The sequence below is a fragment of the Calliopsis andreniformis genome, chromosome 6 (genome assembly GCF_051401765.1).
Source record: "Calliopsis andreniformis isolate RMS-2024a chromosome 6, iyCalAndr_principal, whole genome shotgun sequence".
NCBI classification, from domain to species: domain Eukaryota; kingdom Metazoa; phylum Arthropoda; class Insecta; order Hymenoptera; family Andrenidae; genus Calliopsis; species Calliopsis andreniformis.
This window is the reverse complement of record NC_135067.1, coordinates 3,504,298-3,523,301: the sequence shown is the minus strand read 5'-3', so window position 1 is coordinate 3,523,301 and position 19,004 is coordinate 3,504,298. Positions and strand designations below refer to the sequence as shown.

At 38.7% G+C, this 19,004-nt stretch overlaps 1 protein-coding gene across 1 annotated transcript in view; it reads left to right on the top strand.

Annotated features, from left to right (window-relative positions):
* Positions 1 to 19,004, top strand: part of LOC143180498 (metabotropic glycine receptor) — a 259,155-nt gene that overhangs the window by 52,899 nt on the left and 187,252 nt on the right. Inside the window, exon 2 of the mRNA XM_076380259.1 lies at positions 1,713 to 1,896. Coding sequence (XP_076236374.1) covers positions 1,713 to 1,896 — 184 coding nt within the window. The remainder of the gene's footprint in view (positions 1 to 1,712; positions 1,897 to 19,004) is intronic.

The following is a 19,004-nucleotide window of genomic DNA, read 5'->3' as shown; positions in this document are numbered from 1 at the left end:
ATTGTATTTTGAACACAGAATCGTCGGATCATCTAATGAGGAGACAGAATCGCGAATGGAAAGATGTTTTTCAAGTTTTGATAATTGAATAATTATGTTGTAAGTTGAACCATGTGTTGTCTACGTTTAAGAAAAGTATGGTAGCTCTGAAAAGTGCTGTTTTTGTTGAGAGATGTGTCATCGGTGGTATTTCCGTTGTAGAAACTGGAACAATTGAAACACATTAATGTCATTCTAAAGAATTACTACAAAAGTGGAACCTCTGGAAAAAATGACAAATGTTTTTATTACAAAACAATTGCAATCTGTGCAAAAGGATACAAAAATTAGAATTATTAAAAATAAAAATCGAAAAAAAAACCTATCAAGGGAGTCGAAACCAGGACGATCTGCAGTTTATGAGTCGTAACCTATTCGTACTCGACTATCGGAATTTTTTATGCAATTCTTCGATTAAACCACATTTTCTAGAGAAACTTCAATTGTCTGCCTAGAATAAATAATAATTGTCAGTGTAAAATGGTTTCTAACCCTTTATTATTTGCTATGTTTTTATCTATGCAAGAATCACTGACACTGAACTCTTGTACTGTTTGCAAAGAGTGCGAAACATTGCGAGTATTCATTAGCGATGCTATTATTTATAGACTTAGTAAACTATAAATAACATGTATCATAATATAATGACATTATAAAACATTATAAGGATATATGTTTTTCTTAAGGTCATACGTTTCAGATCCCCATTTCGCACAAAATGTAGCCTAACTTTGAATGTTATTATTTTGTTTATATCGTAAAAATTCAAAATTCTATTTCATCCGTATTTTGTGTATTTGTTCATGGTATTCACATACAAATTTGTGAAACAATCGATCAACATTTGGTCAGTGAAAACAACGAAAATATACTATTTTTTAATATATTTTTTAAACAAATTGATATTTTCTAGAACTATTTACATAAATGGATTCGTTGTTCAAAAATACGCAATCACTTCGTTTACACCATTTCGCTGCACACAATAGTTTTCGAGATATTAAGCAAAATATATTTTCCACCTCTTCCATATTGGGGTTGGTTTTTATCCTCTTCATATAAATTAGGGCGGATAAAAAGATATGTATTGAATATTTTCGGCTATTCTACGATCCTGCCGAGTTTCATCAAGATCTGAGATTTACATCTCGCGATGTTCCCTTGTTACATGTATGTCTCTGTACATACTCTCTTATATTAGAGTATCTCTCTGAGCAAGCTACTGGCAACAACATGACAAGTAAAATCTATTATTGAAGTTCTCTAGATATACGTCATGACAAAGGTTCAGAATGTAAACAAGTTTTTGCCCCAGGTTGAACTCAGTATCGTCCAAGTAAAGGGTTGGGTCAAAGCAGCCTAAGAGAACGAATAAAACCAAGCAGAGCATTCTTCTGTTAAGTTATTCGTCCCTCTGTACAGGTCAAGAAAAGTACCAGTCGTTTCGAAAAGGATCTCTGGTCTATCGGCTGGCTTTTATCGTTGATATATCGTTCACCAGCGATACTCGGAAAGTCCATGGATAAGGGGAATAAAAATTTCTTTTTAAAAAGTCTGACCCAACTTCCCGAGCGTCCTTTCCGCCAATACTAGTATATCAAGGCGAAATACAGCTCAACCATTGGATTTTCTCAAGGAAATTCACTGACATCTCTGTTTCCTTTCTCTTACAGGTTTCCACACGTACACGCTGAACGAAACGACGCACACGGAGAGGGAGGAGGACGAGATTCTGACGGTAAGATACGAGGACGGCAGGTGGTCGAAGCCCTATTACGACTGCGGCGGTGGAAATATCTGGATGCTGACCTACACCGTTCCTTTCTTCGGCTATGTCAATGACACCTACTTCTTCAAGTAAGTGCCCCTTCGATTCCGCTTGTCGCGTTCCTTTTGGGCTAATCTAACTTTATGGGGGAACGTCGCGATTTATACGAACGCGATTTAACCGAAACTAAGTTTAAAATATGAGGGTCGGTAAACATGAATCAGTAACAGAATATTAGGCATCACCGTCCAATTATTGACGGTCTTGTATTACCACGATATAAATACAGTAGTAGTGGTTTACCGTATTGCTCTCTTGGTTATTATATTGTTGTACTGCTGGATTACAATATAGTGTATCATAATGTCATCATAGTACTATTTATTACTATCCGGTGTATCGGGATAATTGCTTCAGTATTAACCGTCCTAAATGTGCTACTTGTTTATAAATGTATACTTATTAATTATTTATCAAATTTAAAATATAGAATACATGTACTTTATTTTGCAATATTAAAGTGATACAGTGGCAAATAATAGTCTAATAACTGTATTGAATTATTAATATTACAATTGTATTACATAATTCATCTAGGACCATATTAGTTCATTCTTACGAAACTATATAGCGGTATGTTATACTACTATTATATGTATACCTAATACTATAATAAATTGTAATATTGCAATACTAGATACTGAATTAGTGTTACAGTATTATGATATCCAGTAGAATATATACTATGTTACGACTACTACTACCACTACTAAGGTACTACTGCTAATATGACACATTAATACTATTGTACTATTATTGTATATTGTACAATTCTATTAACCTTTTGCACTTCATTGGCCCCTCTAAACGGACATTGTGAAGGCAAAATGTAAATCTCTGTGTGCAAAGGGTTACATTTCTAATATTATCTTGTTTTTCTACATTGTAAATGTAGAAAATGTGTGCCTTTGTGTATTTGAGGTTAGAACTATCCCGAGTTGCTCTCGGGAGTACTCTCAGACAAGGAGTCCATCTTAGACAGTAACTCTGTTATTCTCAACGCAGGGTCCGCCAATAAATACACCATCTGAAAGTAATCTCGAGAACAGCTCGCGAAAGTTTTTCTCAGATGGACACATTCTCTTGAATGCTGCTATACGTATCATTATATGACTGTACATATACATATACTACACTTTATTAATAATCAAAATAGCAAACTAAAATTACATTCCTAACTTATTTCTCATCTTTACTCAACTAACGGAAACTAATTTTGCCTACTGGAATTCATGATTGTAAATTAATGATTAACGAACAGCATTATACAATGTACCTGCATGTTAAATCACGGCGAATTACTCAGTAAAATATAACTCCAATATGTCAAATTCACATAAAATCAGAAGGAATCACGGAAACTTGGTCGTAACTGCTCAACCGAGAAACGGAGCGTGCGATAAAATAACTTTATGTCATTTTATGAACAGAGGGTGAACCATTTAAATTCTAACTTAAAAATGAAAGAGGGAGGGGGAGGGGGGGAAGACACAGGTCCTTGGTCCTCGACTAGACGATCAATTTAGGGGGCGACCAACGACTATGATTATGGACCGTCTAAAGTCGCGGGAAAATACAGCTTCCGGTCGGAAGCACCAGGGGATTCAGCGTTTCTGAAAAAGGGGGACAGGGTGAAATTTCTGTCGACGTCATGGTTTTATTGATGAACGACGCGTTCATTTTTATCGCGTATCTTTTCCCCCTCCTTTTCATTGATGTACGTATATCTATACATATATGTTTTATCTATCAGCCGTGGCCTCCGCCATCAATCAATAGAAACACATCGAAGGAATATGCGCATAGAAAAAGACGGTATTCATTTCCATTCGCTGCTTGAGATTAAATTGCCTCCCTGATCGATGGAAATTCGGATCCCCGTTCGTAGTGATGGCATCAAGTCGTTTTCGTCTATTTGTTCGTATGATATCTTTGGATAGTCACTATTTTTCTAAAATTGAAACAGTTTTATTAAATAGTTAAAGTACGTTTGTATATCGCGATTTCTCGGATTTGAAGGAAGTTCATTTCAGTTTTTTCTGTTAGAGGGCGAATTATATTGACATTAATTATCTAACCAGAATTTTATTCAATTATTGGTGATATAAAAGCACATGTGGGACAATAAAGCTTGAACGATTTTATAGTAGCATGATTGGATTTATAAAAATCTTGGAAACGAAAGTGTTGAGTGCCCATCGCTAGATATCTGCTATAGTCTGAAATGGATTCCTCTGGACAGAGTTATGAAAAACGGCCGATATTTTCATACTCGCTAGGTCCAACGACGCCCCTCCGTTTATTTGAAAGCTTCACAACTTTTGATTGACTGATAGCTTGTGATTTGTTCGTTTGGATATAGCTGGGACAAAGGTTTTGCATTTATCGGAACCAATTTATGCCTCTACTTCTTTATTTTTGACACCTTGTTGACAAATTACTAGAGTTCTTTGAAGAACGGTTCCCATATATGTATGTATTCGATGAAAGTGAGAACACCTGCTACTGTTTGATATACTTTATGTATCTGTATTTAGAGTGATTTTTTACTCCGAATCGATATGACTGGAAACAAAGGTGACTTTTTTCAAAAATTTCATATTGACAATTCTATTCGTAGATTTTCTAATATAAAAATTTAGAGACAGTTAATAAGTTCAATAAAGTCAAGTATCTGCATTGTAATTCTTGCGTAGCAGATCAAGATTTTGTTCCAGGAAAAGCTTGAATTCGAGTAGGTTTTAAGAGATTTGGGTTGCACCGATCTTGAGATAGTGAGTAGTAGAACTGGGTCATTGGAATTTAAGAGAAACAATTTTATTGTCTACTGTTTTAGTTTTTAATGTGAACCTTTGTGAGCTGAGCGTGGATTCGGTTACATTGAACTGGTATAGTTATTTAGGTCTCAGTTTCTTCCTCTCATTAATATTTTGTAATAATAAGCTTTGTATAGTCGTTTTTTTTAAAACTACTATGTAATACAGGGTGTGTCAAATAAAGTGTTGCAAGTTGTTTTCTCAGAATCTAATGATGCCTATGTCATTCTTGTTTTAAAGTAAATGGGTTAGGGGGGCTAATCTTTTAGTCTGCAACAAACTTTTTTGAGGTGACACCTGGTGGGAAAAAGGGAGGCCCCAACATTTCTAAAATGGATGATGGTAGTCATTTTGTGTTATTGAGATAATAGCAATTTAATTAAACTAGTATGGATCAAAATGGGACACTTTATACATTTATATAAATATCTATGTATTTGTTTATCAGTCTTGTCGGTTTTTGAAAATAGTTTCGGACAGTTCAAATATTATAAATTAATTGCTTAAACAACAAATGCATTATTCAATATATTAAAAATGTACTATTAGTGCATTAATGTCTAATCACTTTTAATTAGATTTTAAATAAATGCAGATTACTAATGGAAAACTGTAATATGATGACACAACGTAAAGTAATTATTACAAAATTTTAAATAATAAGGTATAATATGCGTTAGCTACCTGTATCCGTTTTTACGGAATATTCTGTGCAATGGAGTATGTATGTATACAGTTAAATGGAATTAAATGAATCACATTTTCTATAAAAAGTAGTCTATATCAGCAACGGGCGTCGATTAAATAATACATCTACAACGGATACGTTGTAAAAGTCGCTATAAATCAGCATCACTCCCGGCGATGGTTATTTAAATCCAGCGACACGATTTATACATCAGAATTTATACAATAACGGAATCGCTTTTCGTCCGATGATTAATTACAATTGATCGATAACGGTGTAAAAAAGGATTCGTGATCCTAGTGGAAAATTCTATTTTAAATCGCGAAAGGGAACCACTGAATGTTATTAATGCATTTTCCACGATGCTGTTTTCGTTGGACTCCTTTCTCGCAGCAGTTTTCAACGGAAATAATGATCCGTTTTAAAATAAATTACTTCGACCCCGTGGAGTCAGTTCAACTGGTCAAAAATAAGGGTAATGTATTTGGGGGTAGAACAGATTTAACAGTCATAACCTGCCTGAAACCTGAGGTGGATTTAAGGAATTACTAACCCACTTTCTAAAAGTACTGATATTGATATCGACTTCACAGTCCTTAAATGTGACTTAAATGTGTAAAATTTATTTAGTACATGAGAAACAGTTTCTTAGCCCGTATTTACGTCTCTTTGGGTACATACAGTATTAGGCAGTAATACATTGGATGTGTGTACGTCTTCAATAATAATATTTAGTATAAAAACATCTACGAATAAATTGCAAAGATTAATAAATTGAAGAATCATCGTTTTTGCAAAACGCTTTTTAGACGTTGATCTTTATATATGTATACAGAAAAAAGGACCTAAATATTTTTTTATGAATTTTTCTGTCGCATTAATTTCACAATGTGGTTACTAACGACGACTCTTACAGATGTAATAAATGTGTTGATTAGAGTTTAATAGCGAGGAATGAATATTTTAAAAACGAAATATCATGGGATATTTGATTATTATTAATAAGGTTATTGTCTACAGTTGGTTTCACTTGAAATTTAGTGCGAGATTCTGCATAATCAGAGCAGTTCAACAGGATATACAAGGTGGAAATTACAAAGCGTTACAGACGAATATCTCCAAAGATATTGATTCTGCGCAAAAATGTTTCAGATAAAAGTTGTTCAGCACCGAGGGGAATACCATGTGGTGGGACTTTTATTTTTCCCAGTGGACGCGCAAAGGTGAGATGAAGGCCACGACCATTTTTTTTCAAATGGAACCATACTTTTATTTTTTGCTAGTATTGTAGCTTATTTTAAGACGAATTTGAAAACTATCTACAGAAGGTCATTCAAGATCAAACTTGCAGGGAAATGTCGAAAAGGTGATTGAAATAAATGTATTGATAATTTAACGTAATTGCGTTTTATTTGTACTTTAGTAAGTGTTCAAAATAATTACCTTATACTTCAATGCATTTAGCAATGCTTCGTGCAATTTATTTCTGAAAAATAATTTGATTTTCGCTTTACAAGTTTATTGTGTATTCATTTCATTCCCACGTTTTGTGCCTTCGGACTTTCACATTAAAACAATAATACGTGTTCAATATCAGCAATATTAAGGACAACATCAAAGTCATTATCAGTAAAATGAAAACAAACGTATTTATGTATTATTGTGTTCTTCTACAAAATAGTAAGTTTATTTTTATCACTATTTGTGCTAAGTTATTCTTCGCTGAACGGTAGTATTTCTTAAATTTGTTGTAAAAATGGAAACGTTGCGCAAGGTTAGACGATCATTTCAACACAGAATTGTTAAGTGCATTGAAGCAGAAGGTAATCATTTTGAACCTTTGCGCGTTCATTGAGAAAAATAAAAGTCCTACCACATGATATTCCTCTTGGTGCTGAACAACTTTCATTTGAAACATTTTTGCGTATGATCAATATTTTGGAAATATTCGTCTGTAACGCTTTATAATTTTCACTTTGTATATTTATATAATAATAATAAACACAAATAATAAATTTAAATTTGATTTATCATTAACTTTTGCCCTTAATTTTCTTAGCTGCTAAATCACAACTTTTTAAAGTAAATTTAATTCAGTACGTTCCTTGTATGCCTTGTGCCATCTCTATTGTTTCTAGAGCCTCGAATGTTTTAAAATGCTAAATTATAATAACCAATAGTTTCTTGCGTGTAAACTTGGATTTCCATTTAATTTTTGATTGTGATTAAGAGCTTTCTAACACCTAATAGGCTTAAATATTGGAATTCTATTTTGCCTATATTTTGTAAACCTTCGAAAAAGTAAAGTGTCTAAAGCTTTATTCTTTAGTGCTTTTAGAGTTTTGCAACTAGTAAAAGCTTGCTGCAATTATATTCACTGAATTACTTTCCCGTTTTAATATTCATAATTGTTAATTTACCAGTATCGTATTTTTTCGTTAACGTATAATTTTTTAATTTTTAATTCTTTAATTACATATTTCATGTTTCAATTTCATAGTTATCACTACATGTTTTGTTCCTGATGATATTATGCTGCACTGTGTTTGATTACAGTATAAGAACAAATAGTGTTGTGGATGAACAGCTTTAAATTGAAGTGTTTACATACGAAACGTATTTAGATAACAGAGGGTTTGCATAATGCAGTTTTCGGGTAGTAAAGAATTCGGATAATCGAGGTTCTACTCTGTTGTCACTGATAATTCTTCTCGCTAAAATCCCAGTGACCCTATCATATTATATTATAATATTGATACCATGTGAATTGAGAATTAGATGGCGATTGTTCTCGTGAGAGTGTAATTCAACTATTTTATTTCTCCCATATGGTGAGAAGTATTTTTGAACAGTTATTAAAGTACATATTATTATTGTAGAAATATGAATGTACTATTCTTCCATTCCCAGCAGGGAAGTCACGCTAAAAGCTGATATTATCTTTTCTTTCATCCTATGTTCAATAAAGTAACATTAAACACATTTAACATCGTTCACTACCGATAAAGTGATACTACATTATGCATGATCCAAACCACGATTGCTCTCGTGGAAATGCGGCTTAATTTATTTCTTCCATCCTATATTTGGCAACCTGATTTCACAGTTTCAAAATTACATATCACTATTTTGAAAATATGGATTTATTTTTCTACCGCTTTTTCATTTCATATGTGGAAACTCATCAAGCTACACCCTTCTGCTCACACTTCATATGCACGGAAACATGACATTAACTCTGCTCTCTCGCCCTACACTCAATAAGCTAACGTTAAATCTATTCGGCGCTGTTCACTGTCCACAAAGCAATAGCGCTTCTGCTGTCTCCATCTATAAATTTCCCACGTAGAAACGTGGTTTTACGTTCCCTGAAACGTGTAGTACAGTGCTCACTTCGCATGTTCCACGAATGGTTCGCGAAACATCGAATGCAGCCCTCCGCTGACAACAGACCATTCGCATTCCTCTAATTGGTCCGCGCAGCGTATTTCAGTTGGAAATGGACGTGGACACGCTTCAATTCGACAAACACCCCTTCCCCCTCCCTTTCGCTCAGTCGCAGGAGGTTTATCAGCCGCCATAAATATATCGTCGTAGAGTCGGCCGCGGGCCGGGTAAAATGAAGGAGGGTGTAACGCTCACCGTTTCGCCGGCAGATGGCGAGAATTCGGTCCGTTACGTTCCCAGGCCGGTGGTATTTCAACGTCGCGTGACTTCCGGGCTCGAGGAGGGTTGATTGAAACGTGAGTGTGTCGGCTGTGGTTGCGTTCCGTGTGTACCGCTTCATTCCCTCTGTGCCCGGATAACATCCGTCTACGCGAATTCCTAAATAACCTGCTGGGAATGGGCGACACGGCTTAGTTCGTTCTTATTCACCCTCCTGAAAGTGTAAATTCACTTGTCGCAAGGGGAGATTTCAGTATCGTCGCACCGTGAAATCTCTTGTCGTTCGAGATGGAGATAGGGGATACCGACTCTTTACCTTAAAACTGATTAGATTGAAGCCTCGTCGGGGTGTAATTGCCACTGACGTACATTAAGTCGGCGGAGGCTAAGTTAGTGTGCACGGAGGATTATCTTAAGTCTGATTTAACTTAGGCATGTAACTGTTACAGAGGTAGTAAGATGTAAACGTAGCATGGAATTAATGCAGCTTTTACACGAAAGTAAGTTATAGGGACAGTTCTTCCACTAACGTTTACTTTCTGATTATTTAGTGTTTGATAGCTTGTAGAATTCATCCAGCGTAACATGATGTTATGTTTATTTGGGGATATATGAGTGATAGTTTAGGAGGTGTTAACAATTAAGAGTATACTAAGCCTATCATTTTTTCTAAAAATTTCAGGATTTGAAAGTTCGAAAATTTGAAAATTGGAATTTTTTAATATTTATGCATTTGGAATACGTTTATCAGTTCCTATAAGCAATTTGTCTAAAAAATAATAACAAAATTTGCAGTTTTATCATTTTAAGCAAACTTATTCTCTACCCACATTTTCAATATTTAATTTCTCTCCTCTTTTGTGAGAGATTCTGTCACCTATATTAACGTGAAAATCTAACCGTCGTAGGAACCTCTTTTCGGTTTTGGTTCTATATTTGATACTGTAATCGTTGCGTTCCGTAAGTGGGCTCGTTTCACGGAAGTCACGTTTGAGCTGCAAGCTTGATGCAAGGGAAACAAGGACTGGAGATAGTCGAATTGCGGAGATGAGATACAAAGATTGAAAATAATTAAAAGATAGCAAAATAAGATGTTAATATTCATTACTATACAGCTTAAAGTACGAATTTTTGTTAATTTTTCTTTCATTTATAAACTGTTTTTGTATAATTGATTCTAATTATATAATTACATATTTTAAACTAAATACATATATTCGTAGGTTTTTCGTTTGCTTCATGCGGATTTTAAAATCCTAGTAATTTTGAGAAATTTTCCTAAAGTCAGAGAGACTGACATTGTGTTGACAAGTATAATTTCAAGTAATGCTTAACCTCAAATTTTCTTTCTTTCTCTGCTTTGTGCGTATATTTAGTGAATATACTAAAAGTTACGTACGTAGCTGGTACTCTCATGCATCCCAAAGTCTATGTCTTTAGCAGTCAATTAAGGATAAAGGAGAAAAACGGATATTATATTAAACATTTAGTGTATTTAACTTTTTGTGTTATGCGGAAATATTAGTGCAACGTCTGATAAGTTTACTTTGCGATTGTTAGCTGCAGACTTCCTCGTTTCGGAAAATACAAGTTACTTGTGAACTTGCGGGTGCAGACAGTCTATTTCCGATTTTTAATTGGATGTCCTTTTGGATCAAGGTGACAATTCATTTCACTGAAATAAACTACGTGGAAGGACGAGAAATTGGCCCAAGTCAAAGAAAAGCCAGACTTGTGTCTGCTTCCTTGTATGTCTCGCTTGAATTGTTGGACCCAACAAATTGGCGTCAGTTATATGGGTTGTTCGACAGCGGGTGTCAGAAATTTAGGGGATGATTCTACGTATAAAAATAGAACGAAAGAGTAAGGATGACGAAATTGCGTTTAGAGCTTTGTTTCAGAGTTTATTAATTGTGACTTACTCTATGGGCGATGTACATTGGTTAGGTCAGCCACAGCGAAGTCAGTAGAATAAGCCCCAAGTCAGACACACTTCACGCGAACGTTAGTCATTTTCTTAACAATGAATAACTCGAAAATTTCTTTATCTTCATTTTTATCTTATTTTAGCATTTAGAATTACCTCTTGAAGTTGTTGGTACTTGTTGTCGAATATCTTGTATATCTATCCTTTTTTTTATGATGGTTTACGTAGACTCAAAGACAGAATATCTTCGTTCTTTAAAATACGAAGATAGACATAATCGCATGTATTAAGGCCGATACAGACTGGAATACAATCAGTGGGGACATATAACAATAACAATCCTTCTTTTCAATTTGAAACCTTGTCACCTTATTTTTAAACAATCTTTTATTTGAAAAGTAAGACACTACAAAACAAAAGCATAGCCTTGCAAAATAAAAAATACATAAAAGACTATTGGATTTTATAAAGCTTGAGATTAATTTCAAACTGGTCTTAAATCCTTTAAAAGATTGAATTATTTAAATCCCGTCAACTTTTTTTCATTTTGAGATGAAAATTTAAGCACCAAGCCTGCGTTTTGCTTGTAACCCATCGAACACGTATTATGATCACGTTTGAAAGCAAGATCTGCATTGTAAATCGCGTGTTTAATAATTTCGACCGACCAGGTTTGATAATAAGATTTTCCTCGTGTTCCCGCCACCGTTCATTGCATTCACGACGGTGCAGCCCACAGGGAGATTTTCACGGAATGTGGCTAAACACGTCCTGGCTCGCAGCCAGTTCTGTTGCATCCTCCGCAGCTGCTGCCACCACTTATAATCTGTTAGTTTTATTCGTGGCAGTAAGTCGAGGGGACGTAATGTTACATCGAAATCCTCTGGCAGGGTACAAGCTGTCGCATAAAACGAAAATGAAACTCTGTCGGGATGCAGCAACCTGTTTCCGAGCCTGCTTGATATCAGTTTACCTTGATGTCTATTTAGTATAGAGACTCTGCAGGAAGGAATTTTGTTTTGATAAGACGAGACGTTTGGACTCCAAGTGCCAGTCTTCATGCAACATTAAAGTATCAACTGTTTCTCAATTGTTCAGCTGATCAGTTAAAGTTATTTGACTGGCAAGCCATGTGTCAGAATGTAATTAGTGTTCCGTTCGAAGAGGCAAACGCATTTATTGCTGCCAGATGTGGAAATCCGAATTCTTTAAGGACTTGCTTATTCATTCATATTTCTAAAAATCCACATCTGGCCGAATAAAGTAATTTCGTGCTTTCTTCGAGCGGAGTGTTCCTCCCTAATAACCATCGAAGGCCGTATTGCCCCGCAATCGGTGCCTTCGCCAGCTCATCCTTTTCGGACTTGTAGGATCGGAGCTGACTAGCGGGACAATACGGCCATAAAAAGATTTGGAAAATACGCGCGTGGGCCCGCTCGAGCCACGCTATTCCGGGGTTCGTTCTTCCTCCCCAATCTTCGCGGCCTTCGACATGAAGGCGAGGTCTCCTCCACCTTCATCGCGAGGAGATCGGGGGCGGTTCCTTTGCCCCGTCAGGGTGACAAGGAGGATCGTCCTTCTTTCGGTCGAAGCCCAATTAATATCGATTTTTGTTCATCGTGCAAAATCGGTGACGCCCTTAGAGTCGGGCGTTTTGGGGGTTGTAAGGGGATGAAGAGCGAACTCCGAAAAAATCAACAGAAGATCAAACGTCGTCATTCGGACTAGTTGATTTCTAAGGAGAAGATCAAACGTCGTCATTCGGACTAGTTGATTTCTAAGGAGAAGATCAAACGTCGTCATTCGGACTAGTTGATTTCAAACAGAAGATAACACGTCGGCATTCGGACGAGTTGATTTCTAACGTAACGACAGGGGATCGCAAGTCATCGTTCGGACTTGTCGATTTTTAACCTAACGAGTCATCGAATCGGACTCTTCAACTTTAGTCATATTACACTTTATCGTCGAGGAGTATCCGAAGTAATTTGAAACAGTTACTCAATATTAATTTGGCGAGTGACAACCCGAGATTCGCGAGACGAAATCGCGAACCGTACATTTTATGGTCCTTCGAGCCGGATACGACCTGCTGGATGTGCACAGTGAACGAGTTAAAGTGTAAAGGTGATTGAACATTTGTCTGGACATCACTGGGTTGAAAGTCAAGTCGACTTGGACGCTTTCGAGAAGTCAACTTCGGACAATCGAGTTCAACCCACCGGACTTATTGGACATTGGGATTGAGGAAGCTAAATTATCCATTCGCTTGGAGTCATCGTCTGCACCAACGTTCGGCATCAGTGCAACCAGGCAAGACTACGTCAAGGTAGGCTCGTAATCACGAAGTACCGATCGACACCTTTTCGTTTTTGATTCCTTCCTCTGTCCTTACCTCGATTTTTGCTTAAATCATGGCGACCGCTAACCTTGAGGCAAATGCTAACCAAGTCACCAAACGCATACGTGACTTGAAACAGAAACGAAAGTATTTCAAGGCACAAGTTACGTCCTTAAGTAATTTTGTCGAGAAATACATGGATTCGGAGAAAGAACGTGTAAAATTACAAGAGCGGATCGAACGATTACGGAATTTGTTTACGGCGTTCAATGCGAATATAGACGAGTTAGTTCTGCTTGAAGACAATTTCGAAGAAATAGAGAGCGAGCGCGAAGATGTGATGAATGCATACGATGATGCATTAGCAGCCGCGATCGTTTTACAAAGGTCATTGCAAGATGCGTCGAATATTCCGGAACGATATCCATCCGTACGTGATTCCCCAGCGCCGTCCGGCTCATCGTTTTCCTTACCGGTTCGTCTACCGAAAATCGACTTACCCAAGTTCGACGGCCGCATCGAAAAGTGGGTAACGTTTAAGGATGCGTTCAATACGATGATCCATTCGCAACCCGGATTGAGTAATATACAAAAACTAAATTATTTACGACTGTCTCTTTCCGGAAGAGCCGAAATAGCTATCGGCGCATTTACTATTAGCGAGGATAATTACGAAGCCGCGTGGAAACATCTGGTCGAGATATACGACAACAAGCGTGCTCTCGTTCTGCGTCACGCCGCGCTCTTACGCGATACCCCCATGATGACAGACGATTCATCGGAATCGGTTCGAGATCTCGCAAGTTATATGCAACTTCACGTGCGTTCGTTGCAAGCCTTGGGACGTTCGTGGGCAGATATCGGTAATGATATCCTCGTGAGTATCGTAATTTCGCGGATGTCGAAGGAAACGCGCAAGACCTGGGAGCGAACGCTATCCGATACTAAGGTACCCAAAATTGAGGACATTTTTAAGTTCTTGCACATAACGTCGCATCAGTGCAAGGATTACGAATCTGTGTCGTATGCGAAGCACACATCGAATTTTAAATCGGACGCGTTTAAGAACTACGAGCGAACACCGATAACGTCGGTAAAAACAAATCGCATGCGTAATCCTCCACCGTCATCATCGCGATTAAATCAACGCCAACAGACGTTTGTTACCACCGCGAACTCACAACCGTCAAATTTGCGACGTGTAGAAACGCGAGCTGCACAATCGCAGAAACTCGGAACACAAGCAACAGACAATTGTAAAATCTGCAACAATGGACCGCATGCGACATTTAATTGTAAAATGTTTGTAAGCCTCCCAATCGAAAAACGTATTGAGGCAGCGCGAAAGGCTCGATTATGTCTTAATTGCTTGCTGGACGATCATACGACCGAGGAATGCAAGGCAGGCAAATGTCGCGTCTGTAACCAAATGCATAACACGCGATTGCATTATGATGCAGCGTCGCGATCAGCATCCCCGTCTCAGCAACACTCGTGACTAGACCAAACAATCAACAGTCCCCGAATTTTCGCGTCCAAGAGTACGTCTACCGCCGAGGGATCGACCCACGGAGTAATGCCTACCGCCATCGTTACCGTCTTCGATCGCGACCAACGGTTAATCGAAGGTAGGACCCTGTTGGACACGTGCTCAAACGCAAATTTTATCACCGAAAAATTTGCGGCAAAATTACGGCTTCCCACAAAGAAGCTCAACGTGGCCATCGAAACATTGAACGAGTTGAATACCGTCACGAGCAAACTCGTTCAAGCAACAATCAAGTCACGGACATCGAATTATCAACACAGCCTGACTTTTTTTGTAATCCCGCGGATTTCGAGTCAGTTGCCAAACGTACAAATTAATCGAACGACGATTCAGATCCCGGCTAACATAAAGTTGGCAGATCCGAATTTTCATAAACCCGCAGCCATCGACATGCTTATCGGCACAGGTCCGACTTTGACCTGTCTAAGCATCGGGCAAATCCATCTCAACCAACATTGCGACGAGGTTCTCGTCTTACAAAAGACGCAACTGGGATGGATCATCGGGGGGAGTGTTCCAGCCATCCAACCACGGACAACTCGGAAGACATTCGTCACCGCTGTGAACTTCGACCTGAAACAGTTTTGGGAAATTGAAGAAGGTCCACGACAGCGGCATTTCTCCACGGAAGAACAGCTTTGCGAAAAACATTTTTCGACCCACGTTCGACGCGACTTAACAGGACGTTATGTTGTTGCACTGCCGTTCAACGGAAATAAAGAGAATCTGGGAGATTCACGATCGCACGCGTTGAATCGATTCTTAGCATTAGAACGCAAGTTTCTACGCAACCCTGATTTGATGCAAGAATACTCAGCCGTTATTCAAGAGTATATTGCACTTGGCCATATGAGCCAGGTAGACGCACCTGACGCACCCGAGTTCTACCTGCCTCACCACGCGGTCATGAAACCCACGAGTTCAACGACGAAGATTCGGGTAGTTTTTGACGGCTCAGCGAAAACCACCTCCGGAATATCATTAAACGATACGCAACTCGTGGGTCCTACCATCCAGGACGATATTTTTTCTTTATTATTACGGTTTCGTATACACGCATACGTGATAACCGGTGATATAGAGAAGATGTACCGACAATTCATCGTACGACCAGAAGATCGGCGTTATCAACGGATTTTGTGGAGGAACGATCGCAACGAGATATCAACCTATCAATTAAATACTGTCACTTTCGGACTTTCATCGGCTCCATTCCTCGCTATCCGATGTTTACATCAGCTCGCGGACGATGAGAGAAACAGCTGTCCGAAGGCTGCCAGTATCCTGAAGCAGGATCTATACGTGGACGATCTTCTGACCGGCGCATCATCCTACGATGAAGCATTAGGATTACGAAACGAGATAATCGATCTCCTTCAACGTGGAGGCCTTAATATTCGTCAATGGGTATCGAACGACCCACGCCTACTATCAGGATTGTCTGAAGATCAGATACATCCCAAGTTCTTCGGGGAAATCGATGGAATCAAAACGCTTGGAATCATGTGGAACGCACGCCAAGATTCGATTAATTATTCGGTTAATCTCCCATCGTCGAAGAAACACACGAAACGTACCGTACTGTCGTCAATTGCGAAGATTTTTGACCCTCTAGGTTTGCTCGCACCGATTACCATCACGGCAAAAATTTTCATGCAACGACTTTGGCAACTGAAACTCGACTGGGACGAGTCTTTACCGACCAACCTCCATACGGAATGGACAACTTACGAAGAGGAACTTCAGCGATTAAATAACGTAACATTCGAACGTCATGTTGCGCAACGCATGGGTCACCGAGTCGAGTTACACGGATTTTGCGACGCTAGCGAACGCGCATATAGCGCGTGCTTTTTCGTTCGATCCATCGATAAGCGAGGTCATATAAAATCAAGTCTGCTGTGTGCGAAATCGCGAGTCGCACCTTTGAAGACTGTCAGTCTCGCAAGATTGGAATTATGCGGCGCTACCCTCTTAACGTCACTGTATGTATCGGTCCGCGAAGCGTTAAATTGCAACATCGATCGCGTATGTCTGTGGACAGATTCAACTATTGTGTTGAATTGGTTACAAAGGCCACCGGGTACATTGAAAACGTTTGTCGCAAATCGAGTTGCAGAAATCCAAACGAAAACAGAGGTTTCAATTTGGCGACATATTCGATCTAATGACAACCCGGCCGACTTATCATCGCGAGGGATCACGGCATCAAGATTCTTGACCAACAAACTTTGGTACTGCGGACCTAATTGGCTCACTAGCGTTGAATCGGATTGGCCAGAATCTGTGTTCGAGTCATCGTCAGACGTTCCGGAATCGCGAAAAATCACGTGCTTAGCAACATCCACCGAAACTAGCGACCAGATTTTTAACCGGTTTTCTTGTATTGTCAAACTCCGTCGGATAATCGCATATTGTTTTAGATTTCGTAACCGGAAAACCGGACCTCTTACAATCGATGAAATCCGAAATGCAAACGACTGTATCATTCGCACAGTTCAAGCATCGACATTTTCATCGGACATTCAAAATTTAAAGGCCAATACAGAATTACATCCGAAGAGCAAGCTTTTATCGTTGCATCCATTTCTAGATGATAAGGGAATTTTGCGTGTCGGAGGCCGACTTCGAAATTCAAATTTACCGTTTTCTCAGAAACATCCAATTCTATTGCCGAAAAATAATCATGTCACGGAATTAATTATTCGTCGAGCACATGTACAAAATTATCACGCAGGCATAACATCAACACTGTACACCGTACGACTGCAGTATTGGCCTATCGATGGTAAAAACATTACACGTAAAATCGTCCGGCATTGCGTCAAGTGTTTTCGTGTCAACCCACCTACGGTAAATTACGTAATGGGTAATCTGCCAGCTAATCGAATCACCGAAACTCGACCGTTCCACAATTGCGGTGTCGATTATTGTGGACCTTTTTACATAAAAGAAAAGCGTTATCGAAACCGTACGCGAATTAAGATTTACGTCGCGGTATTTATTTGTTTCGCTACAAAGGCTATTCATTTAGAAGTCGTGAGCGATCTAACGACCGAAGCTTTTCTCGCCGCGTTAAAACGATTCATCGCACGACGAGGAATTTGTCGTAATGTCTATTCTGACAACGGCTCAAATTTTATTGGCGCTCAGAATGAATTGACCTCGCTTCACGAAACCCTACGCGACGACAAAGGGATGCGTCGATTTCTTGATGAAAAAGAAATCTCTTGGCATTTCATGCCAGCCTTGTCACCTCATTTCGGCGGGTTATGGGAAGCAGCCGTGAAATCGTTTAAGCATCACCTGAAGCGGGTCGTCGGTGAAGAATTATTCACGTACGAACAATTTACTACTTTTGTGACAGAAATCGAGGCTATCCTGAACTCCCGTCCTTTAACTCCTTTATCATCTGACCCAAACGATCCAGTCGCTCTGACTCCTGGACATTTTTTGATCGGCGCTTCATTAACGAGCTTGCCAGAAGCTGATTTCACATCTACACCGACGAATCGGCTGTCAAATTGGCAGCACATCCAAAAGGTGAAACAAGATTTTTGGTCAAGGTGGTACAAGGAATACATTAACCACTTAAACGTTCGACATAAGTGGACAAAGGGTTCGCACGAAATCAAAATGGGAACCATTGTCGTTCTCAAGGACGATCATCTGCCACCGCTGCAATGGAATCTCGGGCGAATCATCGAGGTCCATCCGGGCGAAGATGGCATCATTCGTACGGTCACCGTTCAGACGTCAACCGGAATTTACCGTCGAAACGTTAAACGTCTGGCACCCCTTCCAATCCACAATGTGACATCAGGATAAAGACAATTATTAGTCGATATTTTAGCGATAAGTAATATTAATAATATTTTTGTATTATACGCCGTTTAACATTGCATAACGGAACGACCGTTCGAGTTCCGAATTATTGTAGAATATCGAGTAAGGTATTGATCAACTTAATTGATCAACGGGGGGAGCATGTTCCGTTCGAAGAGGCAAACGCATTTATTGCTGCCAGATGTGGAAATCCGAATTCTTTAAGGACTTGCTTATTCATTCATATTTCTAAAAATCCACATCTGGCCGAATAAAGTAATTTCGTGCTTTCTTCGAGCGGAGTGTTCCTCCCTAATAACCATCG